Source organism: Amphibalanus amphitrite, unplaced genomic scaffold, assembly GCF_019059575.1.
Source record: "Amphibalanus amphitrite isolate SeventyFive unplaced genomic scaffold, NRLGWU_Aamphi_draft 001238F_arrow, whole genome shotgun sequence".
Lineage (NCBI taxonomy): Eukaryota > Metazoa > Arthropoda > Thecostraca > Balanomorpha > Balanidae > Amphibalanus > Amphibalanus amphitrite.
In genome coordinates this window covers 1-20,445 of record NW_024882731.1, presented here as the reverse complement: position 1 = coordinate 20,445, position 20,445 = coordinate 1, and the positions used below count along the sequence as shown (strand labels likewise).

At 50.3% G+C, this 20,445-nt stretch overlaps 1 protein-coding gene and 1 long non-coding RNA gene across 2 annotated transcripts; one reads left to right on the top strand and one right to left on the bottom strand.

The window, feature by feature from the left end:
• Nucleotides 1-265: 265 nt before the first annotated feature.
• Nucleotides 266-10,888, bottom strand: LOC122371387 (suppressor of cytokine signaling 7-like). Its single transcript, XM_043347668.1, has 5 exons — nt 10,668-10,888; nt 3,439-4,329; nt 3,024-3,192; nt 2,336-2,534; nt 266-1,995 (listed from the first exon to the last, which is right to left on the bottom strand). The coding sequence occupies exons 2-5, from the start codon at nt 4,318-4,320 to the stop codon at nt 1,875-1,877; spliced, it is 1,371 nt and encodes a 456-aa protein (XP_043203603.1). The 5' UTR covers nt 4,321-4,329; nt 10,668-10,888; the 3' UTR covers nt 266-1,874.
• Nucleotides 10,889-12,005: 1,117 nt separating this feature from the next.
• LOC122371378 lies at nt 12,006-14,049 on the top strand. Its single transcript, XR_006254728.1, has 2 exons — nt 12,006-12,210; nt 13,360-14,049. It is a non-coding gene; the product is annotated as an uncharacterized LOC122371378 (long non-coding RNA).
• Nucleotides 14,050-20,445: the final 6,396 nt, after the last annotated feature.

Below are 20,445 nucleotides of genomic sequence, written 5' to 3'. Positions count from 1 at the left end.
CCGGTAGTCCAGCGTTCTACCAACTTAGCTACGGTACAGGCATATTTTTCCAGATTCCGAAAAAAACGGCAAGTGACCGGCGGGGGTGCTAGGCCACATCCACGCTTGCTGGGCACCTTGCAATGACAGCCGCCAGGCGAGCTCACGATACTGAGGGGAATACTGGATGAGTTTGGGTGTGTGCAGCCAGGATCATGTGCATCTCAGCCAGTGTTGTTACGTAAAGCACACGGAGGTATCAACTCAGTCACCTAAACACATCTCAGACGGATAATTTCTCATTTATTAGTTATAACATTCAAATAACGCTCGGCAGCGGTGACATAGATATATACTCGCCAATTTTTGCCAGCTGCACTATCCCCCCGGCTCGCTCCTCCCTCTGTCTCCCTCCCTCTATCCCCTCTCCCCGCAGCTCTATGACACCGCTCGCTCTGGACTACTGTGCCGCTCTCAGTCACAGCTCTCAAGCTCACTCAGAATACTGTCGCCCTCACGGCTACGTCGCACACAGGCGCGGAATAATTTAACAAGCGGCACGCTGACACTGAACGCGACTGGACATCTCTAACCGGGCCCCCGCGGGCTCCGGCCACGGGCTACCGCCCGCCGGGGCGCGCGCATCTATATAGCATCTCTCTGGGGATAGCATCGCTCTCATCCGCTGCCTAGATATCACAGAAACCGAGCTCGCACTCTCTCGGAGTCGCGCGCGCGGGGTAAGTACATACATCAACTGCTACTAAATGCGGACCTGTGCCGGACGCGGGCGACGTTAACGAGCGTCCGTCGGTGGATACAATCACAAAACGCACAGCGGATTGGAGTGCACGGAGTTAGACGCCAAAACAACGCGACACACAGTCACTGAGAATCGCACACACAGTCGGGAGGTAAAACAGGAGACACGTAGTCACGTTCAAAGAAAGGAAGGAAAGAGATTCAGACGGGTTGTCGAAAGATAGACGAAAGCAACTCAGCCCACATGACGGTGGGCGGTGTCGGTCGGTTTGTCGGTGAAATTAGTAAGCAACAGCCGTCAGATTTTAAAACACAAGTCCGAGTGATCGCTCCCGTATCTCGGCGTTCACAGGCAGTGTCAAAGCCACGGCAGGACCTCAGTGCAAGAGTTAGTGGCTAGGCGACCGGCGCAGGTGACGGCCATACGCAAGTGCTCGCAATATTAACCCCCACAATTAATACACTGGACCAGGGACAGACGCCCCAGATCTCCCCACCAAACAGAGTGCAAACATAGAACAGATTTGGGACAAACGACTAGTCTTCTGGTGCAGAGCTCTGCCCCAGCTCAGCATAAGCAGAACTCTGCATAACACATTCGGCAGCCTCTACCAGCGCTCTATCAGTCAACAACATATAATAAATAAATAAAGCGAGACAGTGCCGCGGGACGTGTCACGCAAACACACCGTGTAATACAGCATCAACAAAAGACATCTACCGCGCTGTGACAAAAATAACTATCAAACGATAAGCTCCAGCGACGGCTGAGCCTGGCGAGACTCGCAGGGAAGCGACGCCGAGCGCCGGCTATCGGGTTAAAGCAGTCTGCCAGCTTGTACCCTAAGCGAGTGAGCCGGGGTGGCGCCATTCGCCCCATGCGGTTCGCCCTCAGTCCTACTTAGAACATCCTATCGAGAGGCAGGGTCTGGTGCCTTCATTCAACCCTCCAGGGATACAGAACGGGTGCTGGACTACCCCAAACTCAACGCAACTAGCCTCCACGCTCCATGTGACCAGAAATGCCTCACAGACGCGCAACAGTACGCGGGTATTCACCTTTGCCCCGACCGAGACGCCGCCTATTGGTGTGGGGGCGAACTGCAGCCGCTGCCGGCGCCGCCAGGTGTCTCTCACGTCGTCTCCTCCAGCTGCTCGGAGAAGTAGCACGGCGAGCTGAGGTAGTGTTTCAGCGGCTCCGGCAGCGGCAGCTGGTCGATGTGGTCGCGCGGGATCTGCTTCAGAATCACAAACCTGAAAAACGTGAAAACAAAATGTCAGTGTCCCTGGGAGAGTGACAGTTTTGGGCGCATACATCAGCTGATGCGGTTTACATGCCGTATTCCGTGATGCATCCCAAAACTGATGCAGTCAGTTTTGGCAACATGTCTACATCAGCAAGATCACTTAACACACATCACACCCACATCCATACGCTCTGCACCTTCACGCATCGGCCATCCTACAGTCCTGTAACAGACGCTCGTAACGGCCTACCTTCTGATCCATATCCACACATCCGCTCAGACCCTTCTCGCCCTAACCCAACCGCCTCCACCTAGCTTTCTCCCCACCCCGTCATCCCTGTACCAACCTGCACAGGTGTTTCAGACTCTGGATGTGTTTGAAGCGGGACACGGGGTGGAGCAGCTGTACCCTCATCGGTCCGTGCGCCGGCCGGCGGTGCAGGAAAAACAGGTACCGTCCGCTGCGGGAGTACTCCACGGCGTTCTCGATGAAATCCACAATGGTGTTACTGCGGAACTTGTGCATACCGCCGAAACTGAAGTTTCCTGTGAAGAGGAGAGAGGGCGTTGCTGCTGGTGATTACGCGCGATGGAAGCATTTGCGTTCGGGAAGAGGACGTTAAACGTAGCATACAGGTTAGGAACAATGCAGTGGTAGGCGTAACAGTAAGATCGTACCTTACAAACGATCACGTAGAGCCGGGTTACTGACTCTGACAATCGCACTGTCAACAGCTTTCAGGGTCCATAATGCACGGAAGTTTAAACAAACCGGAAATAACCCCATCAAGTCAGTCAATTTGTGAAAAGCACACATTCTCCCATATCTCCAATATCAATTTGGACTCTAAATTATGCCATAGAACCGGAATTGCGCGATCGGAGGGTAGAGGGCAGGGTAACCGCAACAACCTTCGCTTAGCGGTGGCTCTTTCCTTGTGAATCCTTCCAATCAAAAGGTTCGGACTACAGTTATTTTTTAAAATATCCACCCATATCCCATCCCCACCGTCCAATGCCCATCCCGTCTCTCACCGTTGTTGTGTTCGATGCGCGCGTGTCGGATGAGGCCGCGCAGTTTGAACGTCAGTGAGAAGATGTAGCGGTCGTCGCTGCTGTCGCGGACGATGAACGACCCGTCCGGCTCGTTCTTCAGGATGGCCTCGGCAGAGGAGCAGCTGATTGGACCCCAGTACCAGCCGCACTGAGGACAGAGAAAGGGGGTCAGTGGGTTAGACGGGCAATCAGGGTTCCGCAAGCGTGTTGCACAAGCCTCTAGAAAATGTCCAAAGAAATTGATAACACGTCAAAGTTAGTGACAATGGAAAGTGGAAACTAGAATATTTTTTTACTCACTTTTTCGCATGCTAACTTATAAAATTGTGAACAGTCCAAAAGAGCAGCGGTAGCGAAGCCTTAGTAGCGATGTGCCACGGTCGGTTTAACTCACGTCTTTGACTTTTTCGATGATGGTGGCGAAGTCGGCCGGGCCGGCGGAGGCGCGGCGCGCCGGTGACGGTCCCCAGCCCTCGGTAATCCCCAGCATCTCCAGGTCCTCGATGCCGCTGCCGTCCAGGTAGTTCTCGTCATCATGGTCGTCATGCTCTTCCTCAGCCTCGGCCGGCGGCGGGCGCTCCGGCAGCGGCGGCGGCGGCGTCTCGGACGGGGCCGGCGGACGCTCAGTAGCGGCAGTCGCGGCGGCTGGGCGGCGGTCGCGGCGAGGTGTCAGAAGCTGCCGCAGGTCCTGACGGACGCGGGCCAGACTCTGCAGCACACGGCGCGGAGAGAGAGGCGCGCAGCGCAGCCCTCTGCCCGTCCCCAGTAGTGGCAGTGACGGCCGCCGGCTCACCCCGCCGGCCGGCGGTGGCGGCGGCGACACGGGCGGGGGCGGGGGCGGCGGGGAGTCTGTCTCCGGCCGGGCCGCCGCCCCTGTTGCCGCCGGCAGCTCACACACTGACCGACGCACCTCCTCTAGGGTCATGTGGAGCGGTTCGTCGGGTGCGGAGTGGCGCAGACTGAACAGAGCCGGCTCCGTGTCCAGATCGGCGTCTCCCAGTTTGCTGATGAGACACCGCGCGCTCTGCGCTCCTCCTGAGCTCGTTCCACTACCTGCCGAGTGCAGGCTCAGCGACCGTCCGTGGCCGGGCCGACAGGGCGGCGGAGGCGGCGGCGGGGTCTGGTGTCTCAGCTCGGCGGCAGCAGAGCTCACCAGCTGCTCGGCCAGACTGTCGGCAAAGTCTGCGATCGGCGAGTGGACGCTGAGAGGCCGCGGACGCGTCAGCTGCAGTGTGCTGGGTCGCTGCGGTGGCCGGCTCGGGCCCCGCTCAGCCATCCCCCAGCTCTGGGGACACAGCGGAGAACGGTCAGCGTCAGGAGAACACCGGCAGTCAACTGACGGCGACTGACTCAGGGCGGCATATCAGCGGCTCTCAACAGAGCGGGATTAGATAAAGCCCACGAGTGGGGTTCATAACAATAGGCATATCAAGACAATACGTGCACGGAGAGGCAATGATCTGCACAGTACAGTAACTATCAGTGCAGCAAGCGGTCATCTTTTGATACCACTCGGCATTAAAACACTTTACGATACCAAAGGAACACGCGTATTGCTCAGGATCAGATAATATCACGCAACATGTCCTACTGTCGTCTGAGTTTCTATAAACAACACGATGACCTTCGAGGATAGCCATCTGCAATACTGACTCGGCTGTTTCGAAGTGGGTCCAGAGCCCGCTAGGGTTACCCCTTTTAAATGCTGTCCGCTTCTGGCAAACACAGGTTTGTCTTAAATAAGGTGGTAGTTACACCAGTTGCTAGCTGCTGGTTTTCTATTTCAATTCAACGTCAAACCTTGACAAACTCAATTACTGGTCGATAGCAAGGTGCAGAGACCACGGCTAGACTAAGCCACGCTCAGTAGGTGCCAAGATTAAAGTCCTCACGGCCAGCCCCAGCGACCACTTGATCTCTGAGCAGTGAGACAGACGCTCGATTGATTTTCAACCATATGTTTCCCAGTCGAAGTAACGGCAATGGCTCAACGATTGGTAGAAATCCGAAAAAATCGACAAAGTCAACACGTAAAAACAACCTACACTCCGTGCGACTGGCCGAACAACGGCGCAGCTTGTGAATACGAAAAGTAAACATGATATAAAAGCAACCATATACAAAATGATTCGTGCTACCTATGAGGCAAGCAATTACTTTTAGAGCATACCTTGCATTTAAAATATAGTTTCTGAATATAGACTGTGGATGAGGGATGCTAAGCCTATTGAAAGTAGAATTAACGAATGTCATTTACATTATTTTGTAGCCAAGAGTAAGACAATCTAACGAAATGTTGCAATGAAATAAAGAAAGCTTGAGCCATCACCGAACTTACATAGGCACAACGCAATTGCTTCCTCTCTTGGGAGTCCCAACACTCAGCTCTGCGCTGGACGAAATGAGTAAAATTACCAAATATAAATCACAGCTAAAAGACCCATAAGCTGCTATGGTTTCCTTGAAGCCTGTCGCCGTCCCTCACCCGCCAGTAGAGCAGGTCCCAATGCGTGAAGGGACCCCACACTGTCAGTCAAACACTAGGAGGAAGCCTCTCAAATCGCACGGCACCACCGCCGCGGCGAATCGAAACTGGCATCACCTCAATCACTGCGTGAAATTACCCTGCGGAAACGGGACCGGAGCTCCACCTAGCGGTGATAGGACGCGCGTCACCGCTTAGAATGGCTGACTATGTGAGCGGATCCATCGAGGAAGTATCCCTAGACGTGGTGATTTACCGATACTGACTTTTCATTGCCCGTTCCAGTTCAATCGCGGAACACCGGTGCAACAAACCATTGCGAATTTCCGGCTCCTCGCCCGACTTGACCGTCACAAGTTTGGCTGGGAAGACTAATTGGAAACAATTTTCCTGGTCATCCAACTTTGCCGGAGTTTAATCAGGGTCGGTGTCAGCCGGGATGCCTTGCAATAAAGTTTATATTTAGGGAGGCCACGCTGTTTAATGGCACATGACCCAGACGTTTGGCCTATAAGGTTCGGTCAATGTTTACAAACCCTATCAGCTGGGCCTGGGCATCTAGGAAAAACAGTCACATATTGCACGGCAATTCAGTGAAGGTGACACGTGGGTGTCAACGTCATTTAGCGCCACGGCAAAGATAGATGTGGGTATTAAAGTTGGCCAGGATAATCCTTTGTCATAGCCCGAGTGTCTATTATACGAATTTCATTCAACAGATTGACTGCCAATGTAAAACTGAGGCTTTTAGCTAACACAATTAGTTAAAAAAAAAACAGCCAATAACCAAAAACTAGATGACGATTCAGTCACATCCTTTTCCATCAACTGAGAAATTGATTATTCAACATCAACATCAACATCAACTGAGAAATTATTGTATGACCTCTCTTGCTCGTGACAAGATACTAGTCCAGGTTATCAGCTGTTCCAGAGAGAGCTACTACCGACCAAACACCGGAGGGGTGGTCTCCAGAGTATCCAGACTCCCCCTCCTCCGACCACCACCAATCAGGGGTCACCTGGGAACCTTCTCCATCCATATGAGGGAGCATATAACCCTCTCATAGACTCACCGTACCCAAGAAACACTCTTACCATACCATACAGGGAACACTCTCTGACGAAACTAGGCACACTCTCTGACCATAACAGGGACTCCTAATTCTGACCATACACAGGGAATCCTCTCTGACTATACCCAAGGAACCCCCTCTTACCATACCAGGCAGGAAACCAACTCTGGTGATACCCAGAGAACCTTCTTTGACCATACCCAACCCTCTTTGACAATACCAGGGAAACCTGTCTGACAATATTACAACACTCTCTAAACATAACAGGGAATCATTTCTGACCATACTAGGGAACCCTCTCTGGCCATACCTACTAAAGGAACTCTCTAATACTATACCAGGAAAGTGGAAACCCTCTCTGGCCATACCCAGAGAACCTGTTTAGACCATACCCAGGGGACCCTCTTGGACCATACTAGGGAATATTCTCTGACCATACTAGGGTACCCTCTCTGACTGCACCAGGGAACCCCTCTGACCATGGTCCATGCCCAGGAAACCCTGTCTGACAATACCAGGACTGGAGAACCCTCACTGTCATTGGCCACACCTAACCATCTCTAAAACCTAGCCATCCCTGAACACACTGGCGGATCCAGGCTTGCGTTTTGGGGGGGGGGGGCAACTCATGCAGGAGCCAAACCTAGGGTACCCCCAAATCCTGTTTTCTCATCGGATTTAGGCCACTTATTTTTCGTCACAGCCCTGACACTATGAATTTTTTTAACTAAAAAGAAAAATATATAAATGGTAGCCCACCCGACCCATGCCTTTATATTACTTTGCAAACACTTACCATTGTTTTTATCGACCAGTTAAAGGGACCCTCCCACCTTAACATTAGATTTGAGCTGAGATAGCCAAAATGGGGTCCCTGGCTCACAATTACCGGTTTCGGCACGCACTCACAACATCGAGAAATGCTTTAAATCGGAAATATTGAATTTCAAAATTGCAGCATTTTGATTCAGAGGGGCTAATGCTTTTGGATACCCCTCTGAATGTGTGACGTCAGTGGAGATCTAATGATTTTTTAATATTTTACTAAAACGTTTGGTAGCATGCGGTGGTATAGGCTGCTTTGCGCGCAACCAATGCCGCACTTTCAAATAAAGTCGCTAGGAACAGCAGCGGATATCCCAAAAAGTAAACAAAAATAAAAGTCTAATCTCTTGAAAACCGGTGAATATTTTTCGATAAAATTTGGTAGATATTCGTTTTCGCCCTTTCTGAACCTAGCGACATCACTTTCATGCCAATTCATTAACTTTTTTGAAGGTGGGAGGGTCTCTTTAACCCGCTTCGAGTCAGTGCTTGGGTCCCTTTGCGGGCCGGGAGGTGGTAAAACAGCCCTGTCTAACTCGGCTCCTGGGCCACGCCCTGATTGAACTATGTTTCATTATCGTTTGGGGGAGGGGGAAAACGGGCCACTTTAGGCCTCTGGGAAGGGGGCATGGCCCTAAATGCCCCCTCCCTGGATCCGCCAGTGTAAGAAGAGACCATTGGAGCTGCAGTTGGGTACCTCAGACATCAGGGTACGCCCTCAGATGTATGTATAGGACTCGCATGGAGACCTCTTATGCTATAGTATACTGAAAGGACCCAAAGGACCCTGTCTATATGGGCTCCCGGAGATAGACGTGGGCCCTCAGGAGCCCGCCAGAGCCCCAATGAGGGATAAGTGAGGGATACCAAGTGCCTGCAATTGCATATTGCATAAGCCATAACGCCTTTACAAATCAATATATTATGCATCAGTGGCAGATCCAAGGGGGGCCACATGGGTCATGACCCCCTTGGTGCCCGGGGGCACCACAGGCCTGTCACTTGTCAGGGGCACCACCGGCCTAGTAGGGGCACCACCAGCCCGCCAGGGGCACCACAGGCCTAGCAAGGGCACCACGGGCCTGTGAGGGGCCCCACAGGCTTGTCAGGGGCACCCCAGGTCTGTCAGGGACACCAGAGACCTGCCAGGGGCGCCGCCGGCCTCGCAGGGGCACCATGGGCCTGTCAGGGACACCAGAGGCCTAGCAGGGGTACCACAGGCCTTACAGGGGCACCACCGGCCTTGCAGGGGCACCTTGGGCCTGTCAGGGGCACCACAGTACTGTCAGGGCCCAGGGGCACCAGCGGCCTAGCAGGGGCACCACAGGCCTGCCAGGGGCACCACCGGTCTAGCAGGGGCACCATGGGCCTGTCAGGGGCCCCACCGGCCTCGCAGGGGGCACCACCGGCCTCGCAGGCATCACGGCATCACGCAGGGGCACCTTGGGCCTGTCGGGGGCATCACGGGCCTGTTGGGGGCACTTTAGGCTTGTCAGGGGCACCACAGTCCTGTCAGGTCCCAGGGGCATCAGCAGCCTAGCAGGGGCACCCTAGGCCCGCCAGAGGTACAGCCCACCGCTAAAGTAATGTAGGGTTTTACCAAACTCAACGGTTGGCTTTGACTGGCGATTGTTTAATGCGAAGTGATTGAAAAGAAGATGTCAATAGCTAAAGTTGCAGCTGCAAGGGTGACGATACATATAAGCTACATTCAAAGTTTCATTGTAGTCTGGCTAATCGTTCCTAAGCTTCAGAAGCAGAACATACCCATGACTGAAACCCCACATTACTTCTGCTGTGGACTGTACCACAGGCCTGCCAGGGTCCAGGGGCACCACAGGCCTAGCAAGGGCACCACAGGCCTGTCAGGGGCACCTCAGGCTCCCGTGCCCCCCCCCTCCCCCAGATCCGCCAGTGATGCCACACCACGCGAAACACCGCCAACTGCCAGCTGCCGCGCCATAAACACGTGCCAACAACAGTCTTTTTTTAAGGTCGACTCCGCTCGCGCAACTTTTGACTGACCCTCACTGCTACTATATTGCTTCCATATTATGCTGTGGAAAGCTTTACTTCACCAAGTGGCTAAAAACCTCCATCAAGGTATATTTCCTTAGCAATTTTTCTGGCGTTTTTCTGGGGGGGGCCAAACAGGCCACTTTAGGCCTTAGGGGGGGGGGCATGGCCCCCGTGGCCCCCCCTGCATCCGCCAGTGCCTGAACATACCTAGGGAACCCTCTCTGACAATGCCCATCAGCCAAAATCCCTCCATGACCATACCAAGGGAACCTTCTATCAACCAGAGCTCTCATGGATTGTTACAATGAAAACCCTATCCCACAATCACAAATGACAAGCAAGAAATTAGGACTGGCAGGAGATTGAGAGGGTAACCATGAAGTGATCAATAAGTAATTTGTATGCTGAGCATTATGCTGACAATATTGATATTGGCATCATACAAAAATGGTCTGTCTGAACCTGAATTGGTGTTTATTCTAGTTCCCATTTCTTTTGCCTATAGGTATTTTAGAAACATTTTTATGCATGTGAAATCATTAAAAATGTTTGATTGATTGATTAAAAATGTTGAACCAGTGCTTACCAATGAAACATCACAATTTACATAATGACATGATCTAGGAATTAAAACTAGTGCCTGAAAAATATGCTAAACAAACTTAAGGGCTGCTCCAACTTCCATGTCAGTTTGTTGTATATCTGCCTGCTGCCATTCTGCCATGCATTGAAGTTGCTTGCAGGCATTACTAGGCTTCCACATTGGATTGAAACACACCCCACCTGGATTCAGCTTATGAAAAGCAGAGAAACATCAACAGGCTGACAGCGTGCATACAAAAACTGACCAAACAGCACTCCTGAGTCCTGATCTTGCCCACTCATAATGTCAATCAAACACTAATGCTTATTATCTAGTTAGAGCTATTGTTAGTGAGAGAAATACAGTAAACTTAAAGAGCCTTTGAAACCAGTGAATGCCTTGCCTCACAATTCACAGGATGCCGTCCTCAATTGCAGCCCAATGAGCCAGGGGGCCAACCAAAAGCCCAAATTCTTAGTCAAGACATTACGTTTTAAAGTGTATGAAAATTTTATGGAATTTAATTATCAGGTCAGATTTTGGTATAAAAAGAAATAACAGGTGGAATACTCCAAACAAGCACAGCACATGAAGCCAAATTGAAGTTGAAATTGAAATGTGGGCACCTTCCTTACCAGCGAGGTCCAGGCTTCAGCAGGGGTTCAATATCAATATCAAAAGTGTCTCTTATGAATATAATAACCAAGCTATCAAACCTGCGTGCAGGACTGCACGCATTTTCACTGACAACTGTCTTCTTATTCCCCAGGTGCAGAAAATCAACTACGGATCTCCAGCACGCATCATCATCAAATGCTGTTGTTGTTGTTGTTGAAGAGTTAGGGCGCGCAGCACATCATCATCAAATGCAATGCCAATATAATTGTAATGGCTGACAGAAATGTTTTTCTACAACTTCGACATACATGGCGTATAAGTTTCGATTTGGGATTAAGATGCTGCTACCAAATACAATTTGCTAACTAATCCGTCGTGAACTACGCATTCTTGAAGTCCTAGGCAGGTTGAACCGTTGAATTGTGTACATTTTCGAGTTTTTGAAGATGAAAAAAACAAAAAATTTAATCAAAACTATATACGAAGAGAGCCATATTAGATTGAAGATTCAAACGCCCATGTAGCACTTGAAGGAAGTTAGCTGAGGGCTGTTCACGGGCCCTGTGTGGCGTGTTTCTTTTTTCCAACCAAAGGAAGGCGCTATACCCGAAGATGCTTCTTGGTAAACAAACCAAACAAAAACAAACATAACCTAACCTCACCTGACCTAACCTACAACATACAAACCTACAACCTACAACCTAACCTACAACCTAACCTACAGACCTACAACCTACAAACCTACAACCTACAAACCTACAACCTAACCTACAACGCGCCAAAAAGTTCGGCCGACGGCGGGGATCGAGCCCTAGTTATTAGATCACGAGGCGAGTGTGCTCACCACTACATCACGCAGCCAGCTGGCCGGTGAGAGGTGTAAGTCACTTTTCAATGACGCAATGGGATATTCTCCGTATAGCGCCTTCCTTTGGGTGGAAAAAAGAATTACGCCCCTGTGTGCGGTCGGACCGCACACAGCCTCCAAGCTCCGCCCACTGCGTCCCTACGTCAGCCTTCCGTCACCGCACACAGCGACCGCTGTGGCCGGTCGGGACTGGCCACAGCGGACCGTCCACCGCACGCAGCCGTGACGTCAGAGCCGCCTACCCATCCCCTACCCCCACGCCTGCTGGACGCACCGCACACACCGCACGCAGCAGTGTGCGGTGCCCGTGAACACCCCTCAGGCATCATCGACGTTGCTTTCGCCTTTTACGTTCACGGAAGCTATAGCTATTGACAATTGTATCTTGCAGGCTGCAGCATTGCACTCATCAGACTCATAGGTGCTTATATAAAGAATAAACTTTAACGAATGGATTTTTCATTAATCACATAGTATAACCATGGATGAAGTAGTACCTGGATCGGCAACTCCTCGATGTTTGTGACCACCGCTAGGTGGCAGTGGTGTCGAGCGCTAAGGACGCGGGGGAGCGGGTGCTATTCAAAACAATGGTCGGCGTCGCGTCGTAGGATCGTTTGCCTTGTTTTTTGAAAAGTTAAGCCCCTTTGGAGCAGATTGGAAGGTTTCAGAAGATGGAGGAAGATGGCAAGGTAAGATTGGTAAGGTTTTTTTGTGGTTGGAGGGTCTGAGTGGCCTAAAATATGACTGTAAAGAGCGGCTGTTGACGATACTGGCGCACATTGCTTCTCGCCATATGTCGTTAAAAATCGTATAATTTCCGTAATTGAATGGTTAATCACTTATTTATATGTTTAATTTTATGTTTTTATATGTTTGTTATATGTTTGACACGTCATATCTCAAGCTTATACATGCCGCTGATATAGCCATGGTTTTGCTTGTGATACAATTTCGGTCTTGGCAGCGCATGATAGGTGGTGGATGATGCATTGTTAGTTGTGAATTGCTTAAGTTTTTGTTAAGTTTTTAGTTTAGCAAAATCAGTTAGTGTGCCATTATTTTTTAACTCAATATTTGTTCAACTATTGAAAATGGTTTCTGTTTTATATTGTGTAGTGCCAATACCTACCTATAAATTGGTCAACTGCTCACTGTTCAGACTCACTGCTCACCCATATCAGTTTCCTACGTATTTCTCTGAACGGCTGACTAGAGTGCAACACACTAGGAGCAGTTGACTGGCATCATGTCATTTCAGCTAATTTTTATAACCTGCTTGCCAATGCCCTGATTTCATAAATAGTTGAATGATATTGAATAAAAAAAACACATTTAAATAAATCATGTTCTCAGCCTGAAAAACTGAACCATTTGACAGTAAAAAGAAAGCCTAATGGCAGCCAGTGCCATTGTCAACCACAAATGACAAAAGAGTGCCGACCCTGGTCCCTGACATCAGCTTCCTTCTTTTCTCAAAGCCAAAAGGTCCAGAGTAGTACGAAGAAGTTTGTGAGTTTCCCTCTATTGAATGATATATAACAATCACCTTTTTAGAACGAGTGCTAGCCAAACTGTGTGTAGATAGCAGATAGATTTAAGTAAGATAAAGCCATTTTAAACTATGTAAGCCTAGCAGATAAGGTGTTAAGCTTTTGGGTACTTTTGTTTGGGAGTATCTTGTCAAGGTATTATTTATTTTATTTTTTGCCAACATCATCGCAATGTAAAATACTTTTTGTGATGTTGTGGGGAAACAGTTTGCCTTGGAATGCCCTCACTCTCCATTTCATTACGGTATGCTCAGGTATCTAATTTCCCTCTCTCACTCTTCGTTTCAGATCAAAGAGATGGGTTCAGTTTCCACGGTGTGCTGACTTGAATTGGCATCCTGTGATTTGTGATGTGAATTATGATGCACGCACTCGCAGGTGCACGCCCACTGCGGACACGTGTGACGTGACGGCAGCAGGCAGCCGGGGTGTGAACTGTGAACTGGCTCGGCCGAAAATGTTTAAGGTATTACAGCGTTTGTAACTGACTAACATACCCACTACGGGCATACCCATTGAGCGGATAATGCGTTCGTGTGCATCGTGTTTGCATTTATTCCCGATATACTCTGGTGGTAGGTGTGAATTGGAAACCAGCTTGGTGCTACGACACCGTTTAGTAGGCATGTGGCACGTCGTTTCTCGAAACCTACCTATCAGTCTATGCAATAATATGCATTGTATACATTGTGTGTCATCGTTCACAGTTGTCATTGAACCTGTGTTAAATTCTGAACTTCAGGCCGAGACAGACTATTTCCACCGTCAGGAAATCGCACACGAGAACCTATTCAAATCCATTAAGTTGCAATAGCATCAATCGCACGCAAGGAGGTGCGTGTTATGGATGCGAGTGCGACCGGGGTTTATTTGAATAGGCTCTCGGTCTCGCACATGATTTCTGACTGCGGAAAGAATCGGTTTCAGCCTGTACTCAGTAGGCAATTCGCTCATGCGACGGCAAATATAAGTTCAATATGGAAACAGTTTTTTAACGAAACGGTGTATGGTAAGCTTATAATCATGGAATGCTTCTTGATAGAAATTGTCAGTGGTGCAGATATTCGTTAATCGATATGACAGCATTTGTCTTGATCTTTATAAGTCAGTCAAAATGGCTGTAGCAATGATTTGGATGTTTCACGGCGGACGGCACATTTCCTCTGCGGTCTACCGACGACTGAGTTGGAATGCTCAAGTTGATCAGGGGCAACCCGAGTGATAGACAAAGTCGTTTGATCGAAGGTATTTTCAGGCAGCTGGCAGAAGGCGCCTGGCCTGGCCATGAGAGCTAACAATACGACGTGCTGAGGTAAAATCGGCCAGTCGCGCTCGGTAAACGACCCACCACACCATTCTTTCCAAAACGATACATAGTCTATGGAACCGCCCTGGACCGCTCTTCCGGAACCCGACACTGTTGGCCTATGCCAAACTTAGCCGCGGCTGGTTCAGGCCATGTAACTTGCCGGTCATTTTCGGACTTTGCTGGTATTGGCCGCTGCCTGACTGGGCGGCGGCGGCGGGCTGTCCTTAGCAGGGATCAGTCTGCCCGATAGGTGGCAGCACTTTCGGGCGGTCGCGCAATACAATGGGAATTCCGCGGAGTTGCCGATCCAGGTAGTAGGTAATCCATGGTATAACAAGGATGCAAAATAAGAACAAGAGCATCGACCAATGCACTCTTCTGGCGCTCGCCATGGAACAAAACAGACTGGTAACTGGTAAGCGCTGGTAAACGTGGCTGCTGGGATCATTCCGACCGAACCCGTCCATGCTTTGGTCGCGGCCCGATCTATATCAGATCAGTGGTCACTACGCCGGACGTCCTCGCTTCTAAATTCATCCTCGTCCCTCGAGGCCGCCGTCAAAGTCAATCTCTCTCACTATGACGGTTGTCAAAGTCTCCGCCACCATGGCTGAAGACACCATCTGGGCTTTCGTTTCCCCCGAAACTACCATCTTTGCCGCCAAAAACTCCTCCGTAGCCGCCGCCGTAGCCACCGCCGTAGTCGCCGCCGTGCTCTCCGCCGCCGTAGTCGTCGTACTGCGCGCTGGAGCCGCCTAGCAGGGCGCAGACATAGGTAGGTACGCCAGTGTGTCTGTCGTTTCGTTTCTGCTTATGTAGGGAATGTGGTTTCTTTCCCGATGACAATAGCAGGCCCGACATAATATTCGTTGTCGTGTAACGGAAGGCGCTTGGTCGACCCGGAGCCCTCGACGGACCCTGCATCCCACTGGCTCCCCCCCCCCCCCTTCACCCCATAGCGCCCGCCTTAGCAGCCGGTGTCTCCCACGCTACTTCTGTGACAACCGAGGTGGCCCGGGACCGTACAGACCAGCCGTCCTGGCGCCTGATTTGGTCCAGGACCGGTCAGGGCAGCCCCTCCAGACACCTAATTTTGTTCGCGGCCGGTCAGACCATGTCACCAGCCCGTCCTGACACCCGAAGCGGCCACGAACCACCCACGAACTCTGTCCTATATCCTATTTGCAGGTGAAGCTGTGAGAGGAGTTTATGAATTACATGTGACAGAAGGAGTGGTGGCTTCTTTTCGTTTCCCTTACCAAGACTCCGGGGTTTGGTGAAATGACTTTCATGCGTAACGCGCGAATCGTGTGTTAGCCGGCTTAGCTGCGACAATATACGGTAATAAACGCTTTTTAGTTGACATACACGCACTGCCCAAATATATCTACCACGTCGTGATAGCGGCAGCGGACCACTCCTATCCAGAGGCTGTGTGACCTCTCAGCCACACAGGTCTTAAGTCTATCTGACCGCGGGTCACCGTCCGCCCCGTCCCCGGGGCCCGATCAGCTCTCCCCCACCGGGCCACCACGTGTCACAGTGTGCCGCGGCTATCGCACTATCAGCGCGTGCGTGTGATTGACCGGGGCGAGGCGTCCCTTAGGAGACCGGCCGCCGAGCGGAGAGCCGAGGTGACGGGAAGTGTGTCACGTCCTATAGATAGGGCAGCCGTGTATAGAGGGAGAATGGTGCGAATGTTTTCTACCTTCAAAAAAAGTTTGTTGAACAGAAATTTTAGCACCGCCACCACTGACCCGCCAAACAACCATGTTGACCACCGTCACCATTCAAAAGGCAATGGATTTAATTGGTCCGAGAACTTCACGCTTATAAGTACATACTACAGCAAATGGAGTCATGATCCAGTTAAACACGTTATTGGGGCATTTTGCTATTTCCCGCGCTGATTTTCTTATTTTTCGTCGACTGGCTACATCACGTGCGCTGCCGCACAAGTCATAACTAAGCATTTGATTGTACATATCTTATGATAAGCGAAAAAGGATACATCCGCTTGTTAACATTTGTAAGCTGAAGCCCGTTGCCAGCAAGGCCATATATAGGGTTATCAGTTTGCCACCAACGACCAACATGTGCCAACATGACCTGAACACTTGACCGTCCATTTCTCTCACGGCCCGTTTAAAATCTGATAGTGGCGGCGGTTTGTTAGAACCACGGGACAGTTAAACGAACCGTCCTCGGGCATAGCGACGCACTTGGCCTGCGCTTTAGATGAAACACGGCTGTTTTCCGCGCCGCGCCGCAGATGATCCACACTCCAACGAGTCCCCGGCGAGCAGTTAGACCGAGCTGGCATCAGCCCGGTGAAATTTATACGGCATCCGCAAATCCGCATTGGTGACTACCCCAAACAACGCCGGCAAAACGGATATATGGCAAATCACTGACGGGACGGGCTTCAGTTAGATGTTTCCGGCTCCGAAATCCAACGGTAAGAACTGAAGACGTCATGAGATTTGTCTATCGCTATGGCCAGGGGCGCGGGAACTACTTTCCGACTGGGGGGGGGGGGGGGGGCACACCATAATAGAGATTAACCTAGGGTACCCCCAAATCTAGTTTTCTCACCGGTTTTAGGCCACTTATTTTTCACCCCTCGGCTTTTTCAACAAAAAAAGAAAACATTTGCAAAAAAAGTGTGGTATTCCGTCTCAAAGCTGTGGGGGCACCGCCCCCACGGCCCCAGAGTTGGGGGTGGGGGCAAGCTGCCCCCACTGCCCCCCCCCCCCCCCCGGCTCCCGCGCCTATGGCTATGGCGAATCAGCTTTGGCGTTTCATTGCAGATTTAATGCTGAAGCGTAAGCTCTCAAGGATGATTTAGTAGTGCAGTTCTTTACGTTTTTGCAGCTGTCACTTCATGGACGTAGGAATGTATTTATCCAACATAGCACTGCATACTACCTATACACAAAAAGGAAATGCCAAAATAAATCACTCGCTGCTATGTGACGTTGTGTGGTCATTTATTATAATACCTCGACCATTTAAAAAATAAATGTTATCGGCCCCTCGTACTGCAGCTCTGCATGAAGTGGGCGACATTTCAACAGTCGTAAACTCACACAGCACACTGTTGAGCTTTATCAAGGCAACCTTTAGATTAAAACTTGTTAAAAGATAACCATTTCATCTCTTCGGCTTATGCCATGAGATGAGCCTGGCAGGGCAGTAAATAACACATTTACTCATAAACATACTAAAAGTTTATGACTGAAACTGCTTGGGATTTATTTCCTGTGGCTTATCTTGCGTGCTCGTGTTCCGTAAGAGAGTCCTTGACAGCGATGTAAGCACTACGGTTGCTATTTTAACCCTGTATCAGCTGGGAAAGGATTTGCATGCTCCTCTCGAATGTTTATTTTAGGCATAAAAACGGTGGCGCGCATCTTAGCGCCCACCTTATGAGTATTGAGCACATACAAAGAGCATTATATTCATGATCCCTCAGCCGAAAACGGCATACGTAACCCCTGATTGAAATGTAACATTATAAGTCAACTGATAATGTTTTTTCTCCGCGGTGAGGGCGAGCGCCGCCCATGTGATTGCGTCATACCGCCCGCTCGTCAGGTCCGCATGACCCGAGCCCGGGTCATTCGCGCTCGCAGCGCCGCCGAGAGCAGTCAGCCACTGAGCCGTGGGCTGAGCGCGGCGCTTCCTGCTTTTCGTGACGTGTCGTGTTTTTTTTCGACACTGCTGCTGCTTGACAGCACTGGAGGTGAGGTGTCTTGGAGATCGCATTAGTGATAACTATGTCGATACCTTTGCGGCCGCATTGCCGATCAGCAGATATTGCATCTAGATTCTTTGCTTGGACTTGACTTTCCAAGTCTGACTGGTTTCATCGCTGATGACATCTTAATGTTTCGCGTTACGTGCGAGCTTGACAGTCTGTGCTGTGCGCGCAATATTCTCGGCCCTCCGGTCTACCTCGTCAACCTCCGGTCTAGCAGCATGATTTTCGCATTTTAGGAGGCTCGTTTGTAAATTACCTAAGTACCTATAGGTAGCACCAATCAAGCAAAATCTAACTTCTCGCTGAGTTTTGAGCTGCATGGGACGGTCTAATTCCGTCCCCGCCTACCGGTTTCCTTCCCCGTCTGTGCCGTGGACGGTCGCCAGCCGCATCAGCTGCTCATGCCTCGGGGCATTTATCGGCGTCTGGTGCCTGGCCGGCGCGGCCCGGACACTAGTCCGGCCGACCTGCCCACTGGGCCCCCGGGGCATTGACCTACTGACCTCTCTCCCGCAGGAGGCGATTCGCATTGACCAGATTCGGACGCAGATACATAAGTGAGTGATGGACAAATAACTTACAGCTACATCACTACAGCTATTACAGCAGCCTGGCATGAAAATTTTGCGATGGATTAGTACATATGAGCTTTTCCACCGCTGCATTGGCGTCTCAGTGCATCGCTTGCCTCAACCTCGGTCGTCTCCGGGCGTTTTGCAAAATAAAAAAAATAATAAAACTCTGGTAACACAAAGTAGCCTTGGGTAACACGACTCATTATGCATTGCTGCCTCAGTACAGGGCTCGCTTAACGCGTGCCCCGTGCGTCTATGGTTTGCTTTTTTTCTCTAACGAGCAGAAATGAGCAGAAGTACGCGTCACTTGGCAATATTATTCCATTAGTAGTCAAGTTCCGGTTGTCTCCGGCACACAGGGCAGCCTGACGCATTAAATGCTGCGTTTTCTGGCATGAGACAGTAGCATAAAGGCCTCTCAATTGCACTGGCTCAGGACATGTTGGATTTTTCTCCGGCCATGCCAAGTGTTACCGGCTATTACTTAGAGTACGCCATGTTGGCACGCCACATACCACATTTTTAGGTAACACAAGTTGGCTTGTTTGTCCGGTCATTTTATCGGCATTGCCGGTTCTTCGTATTAAACGGCAGACTATGTAAAGAAAAGGCTGCACTATTTGCGACTTTTCCGTCGTTTATAGGCATCACAGCTGCGTTGTCGGCTCAGTGCATATTATCAGTATATATATAAGTATATATATAAGTATATGAATAACTTGTTTATGCTACGGTCGCACCCGAGTCCGGTGCTGCCGCCTTGTTAATGGCAAACCAGTAAAATACTGGTCAAATTTCAGTAGCATATTCAGCTAGCGCTGCGTTTGAGTCGAGCGCGCGTTCAAAGCGTTGTCGTCTCAGGGTCGAGCTAGCATAGGCTCCGGTCGACTCCGGTGCTGCCGCCTTGTTAATGGCAAACCAATAAAAGGGTCGAGCTAGCATAGGCTCCGGTCGACTCCGGTGCTGCCGCCTTGTTAATGGCAAACCAATAAAATACGTACTACTGGTCAAATTTCCGTAACACATTTCACAGCTGCGTTGTCGGCTTAGTGCAGTCTCGGCTCCGGTCGTCTCCGGTGCAGCCGTCGGAGAAATTAGTACGTAGGTATCTCCCGGCCGTTTCCATAGCCCAATGCGTAATACCTCGTTAGAAGCACATAGGATAATTTGCACTCGATATCTTAAATATCTCAAACAAATTATTAAAGTAATGAAATGTCCAGTAGAGCATAGCATCTCTCAAATTCAGTAACTCATCAGCTCAGTATATATAGCTCGCTTATGCTCCCGTCGTTCCCGGTACTGCCGAATGCCGGCTGCAATACCAGAGCTATGTTTGAGCCCCCAGACAGAGTTTTCTCTCAAACTACATGCATTATCCGGGTGTGTCACTTGACGGTTTTTGCGTCACGCCTCTAGCAATGCAATCGTTGTCTTCGTATACGAAGACAACGTTACGAAGGCAATGCTATACGGAGCTGCTTTCCGCTTATGTCTTACCCCAGTCATACCGACTTTAACCTGCTGAGTCAAACTGGCTTTTTATCTCAAGTTTAATAACAAGTGTCTCAATGATGTCGTTTCAATGCAGAGCTTGATTATGAGCCGGTCGTCTCCGGTATCGCCTGCTTATGGCCTTGCATAGTCCGGTCGTCTCCGGTATAGCCTGCTTATGACCTTGCATAGTCCGGTCGTCTCCGGTATAGCCTGCTTATGACCTTGCATAG

Excerpts from the sequence above, each read along its gene's own strand:
- LOC122371387 (XM_043347668.1), bottom strand. The coding sequence starts at position 4,320 with ATGGCTGAGCGGGGCCCGAGCCGGCCACCGCAGCGACCCAGCACACTG. Across the intron at positions 2,535-3,023 it reads GCGCATCGAACACAACAACG|GAAACTTCAGTTTCGGCGGT; the intron begins GTGAGAGACGGG and ends TCCTCTTCACAG. Across the intron at positions 1,996-2,335 it reads AGTCTGAAACACCTGTGCAG|GTTTGTGATTCTGAAGCAGA; the intron begins GTTGGTACAGGG and ends CACGTTTTTCAG.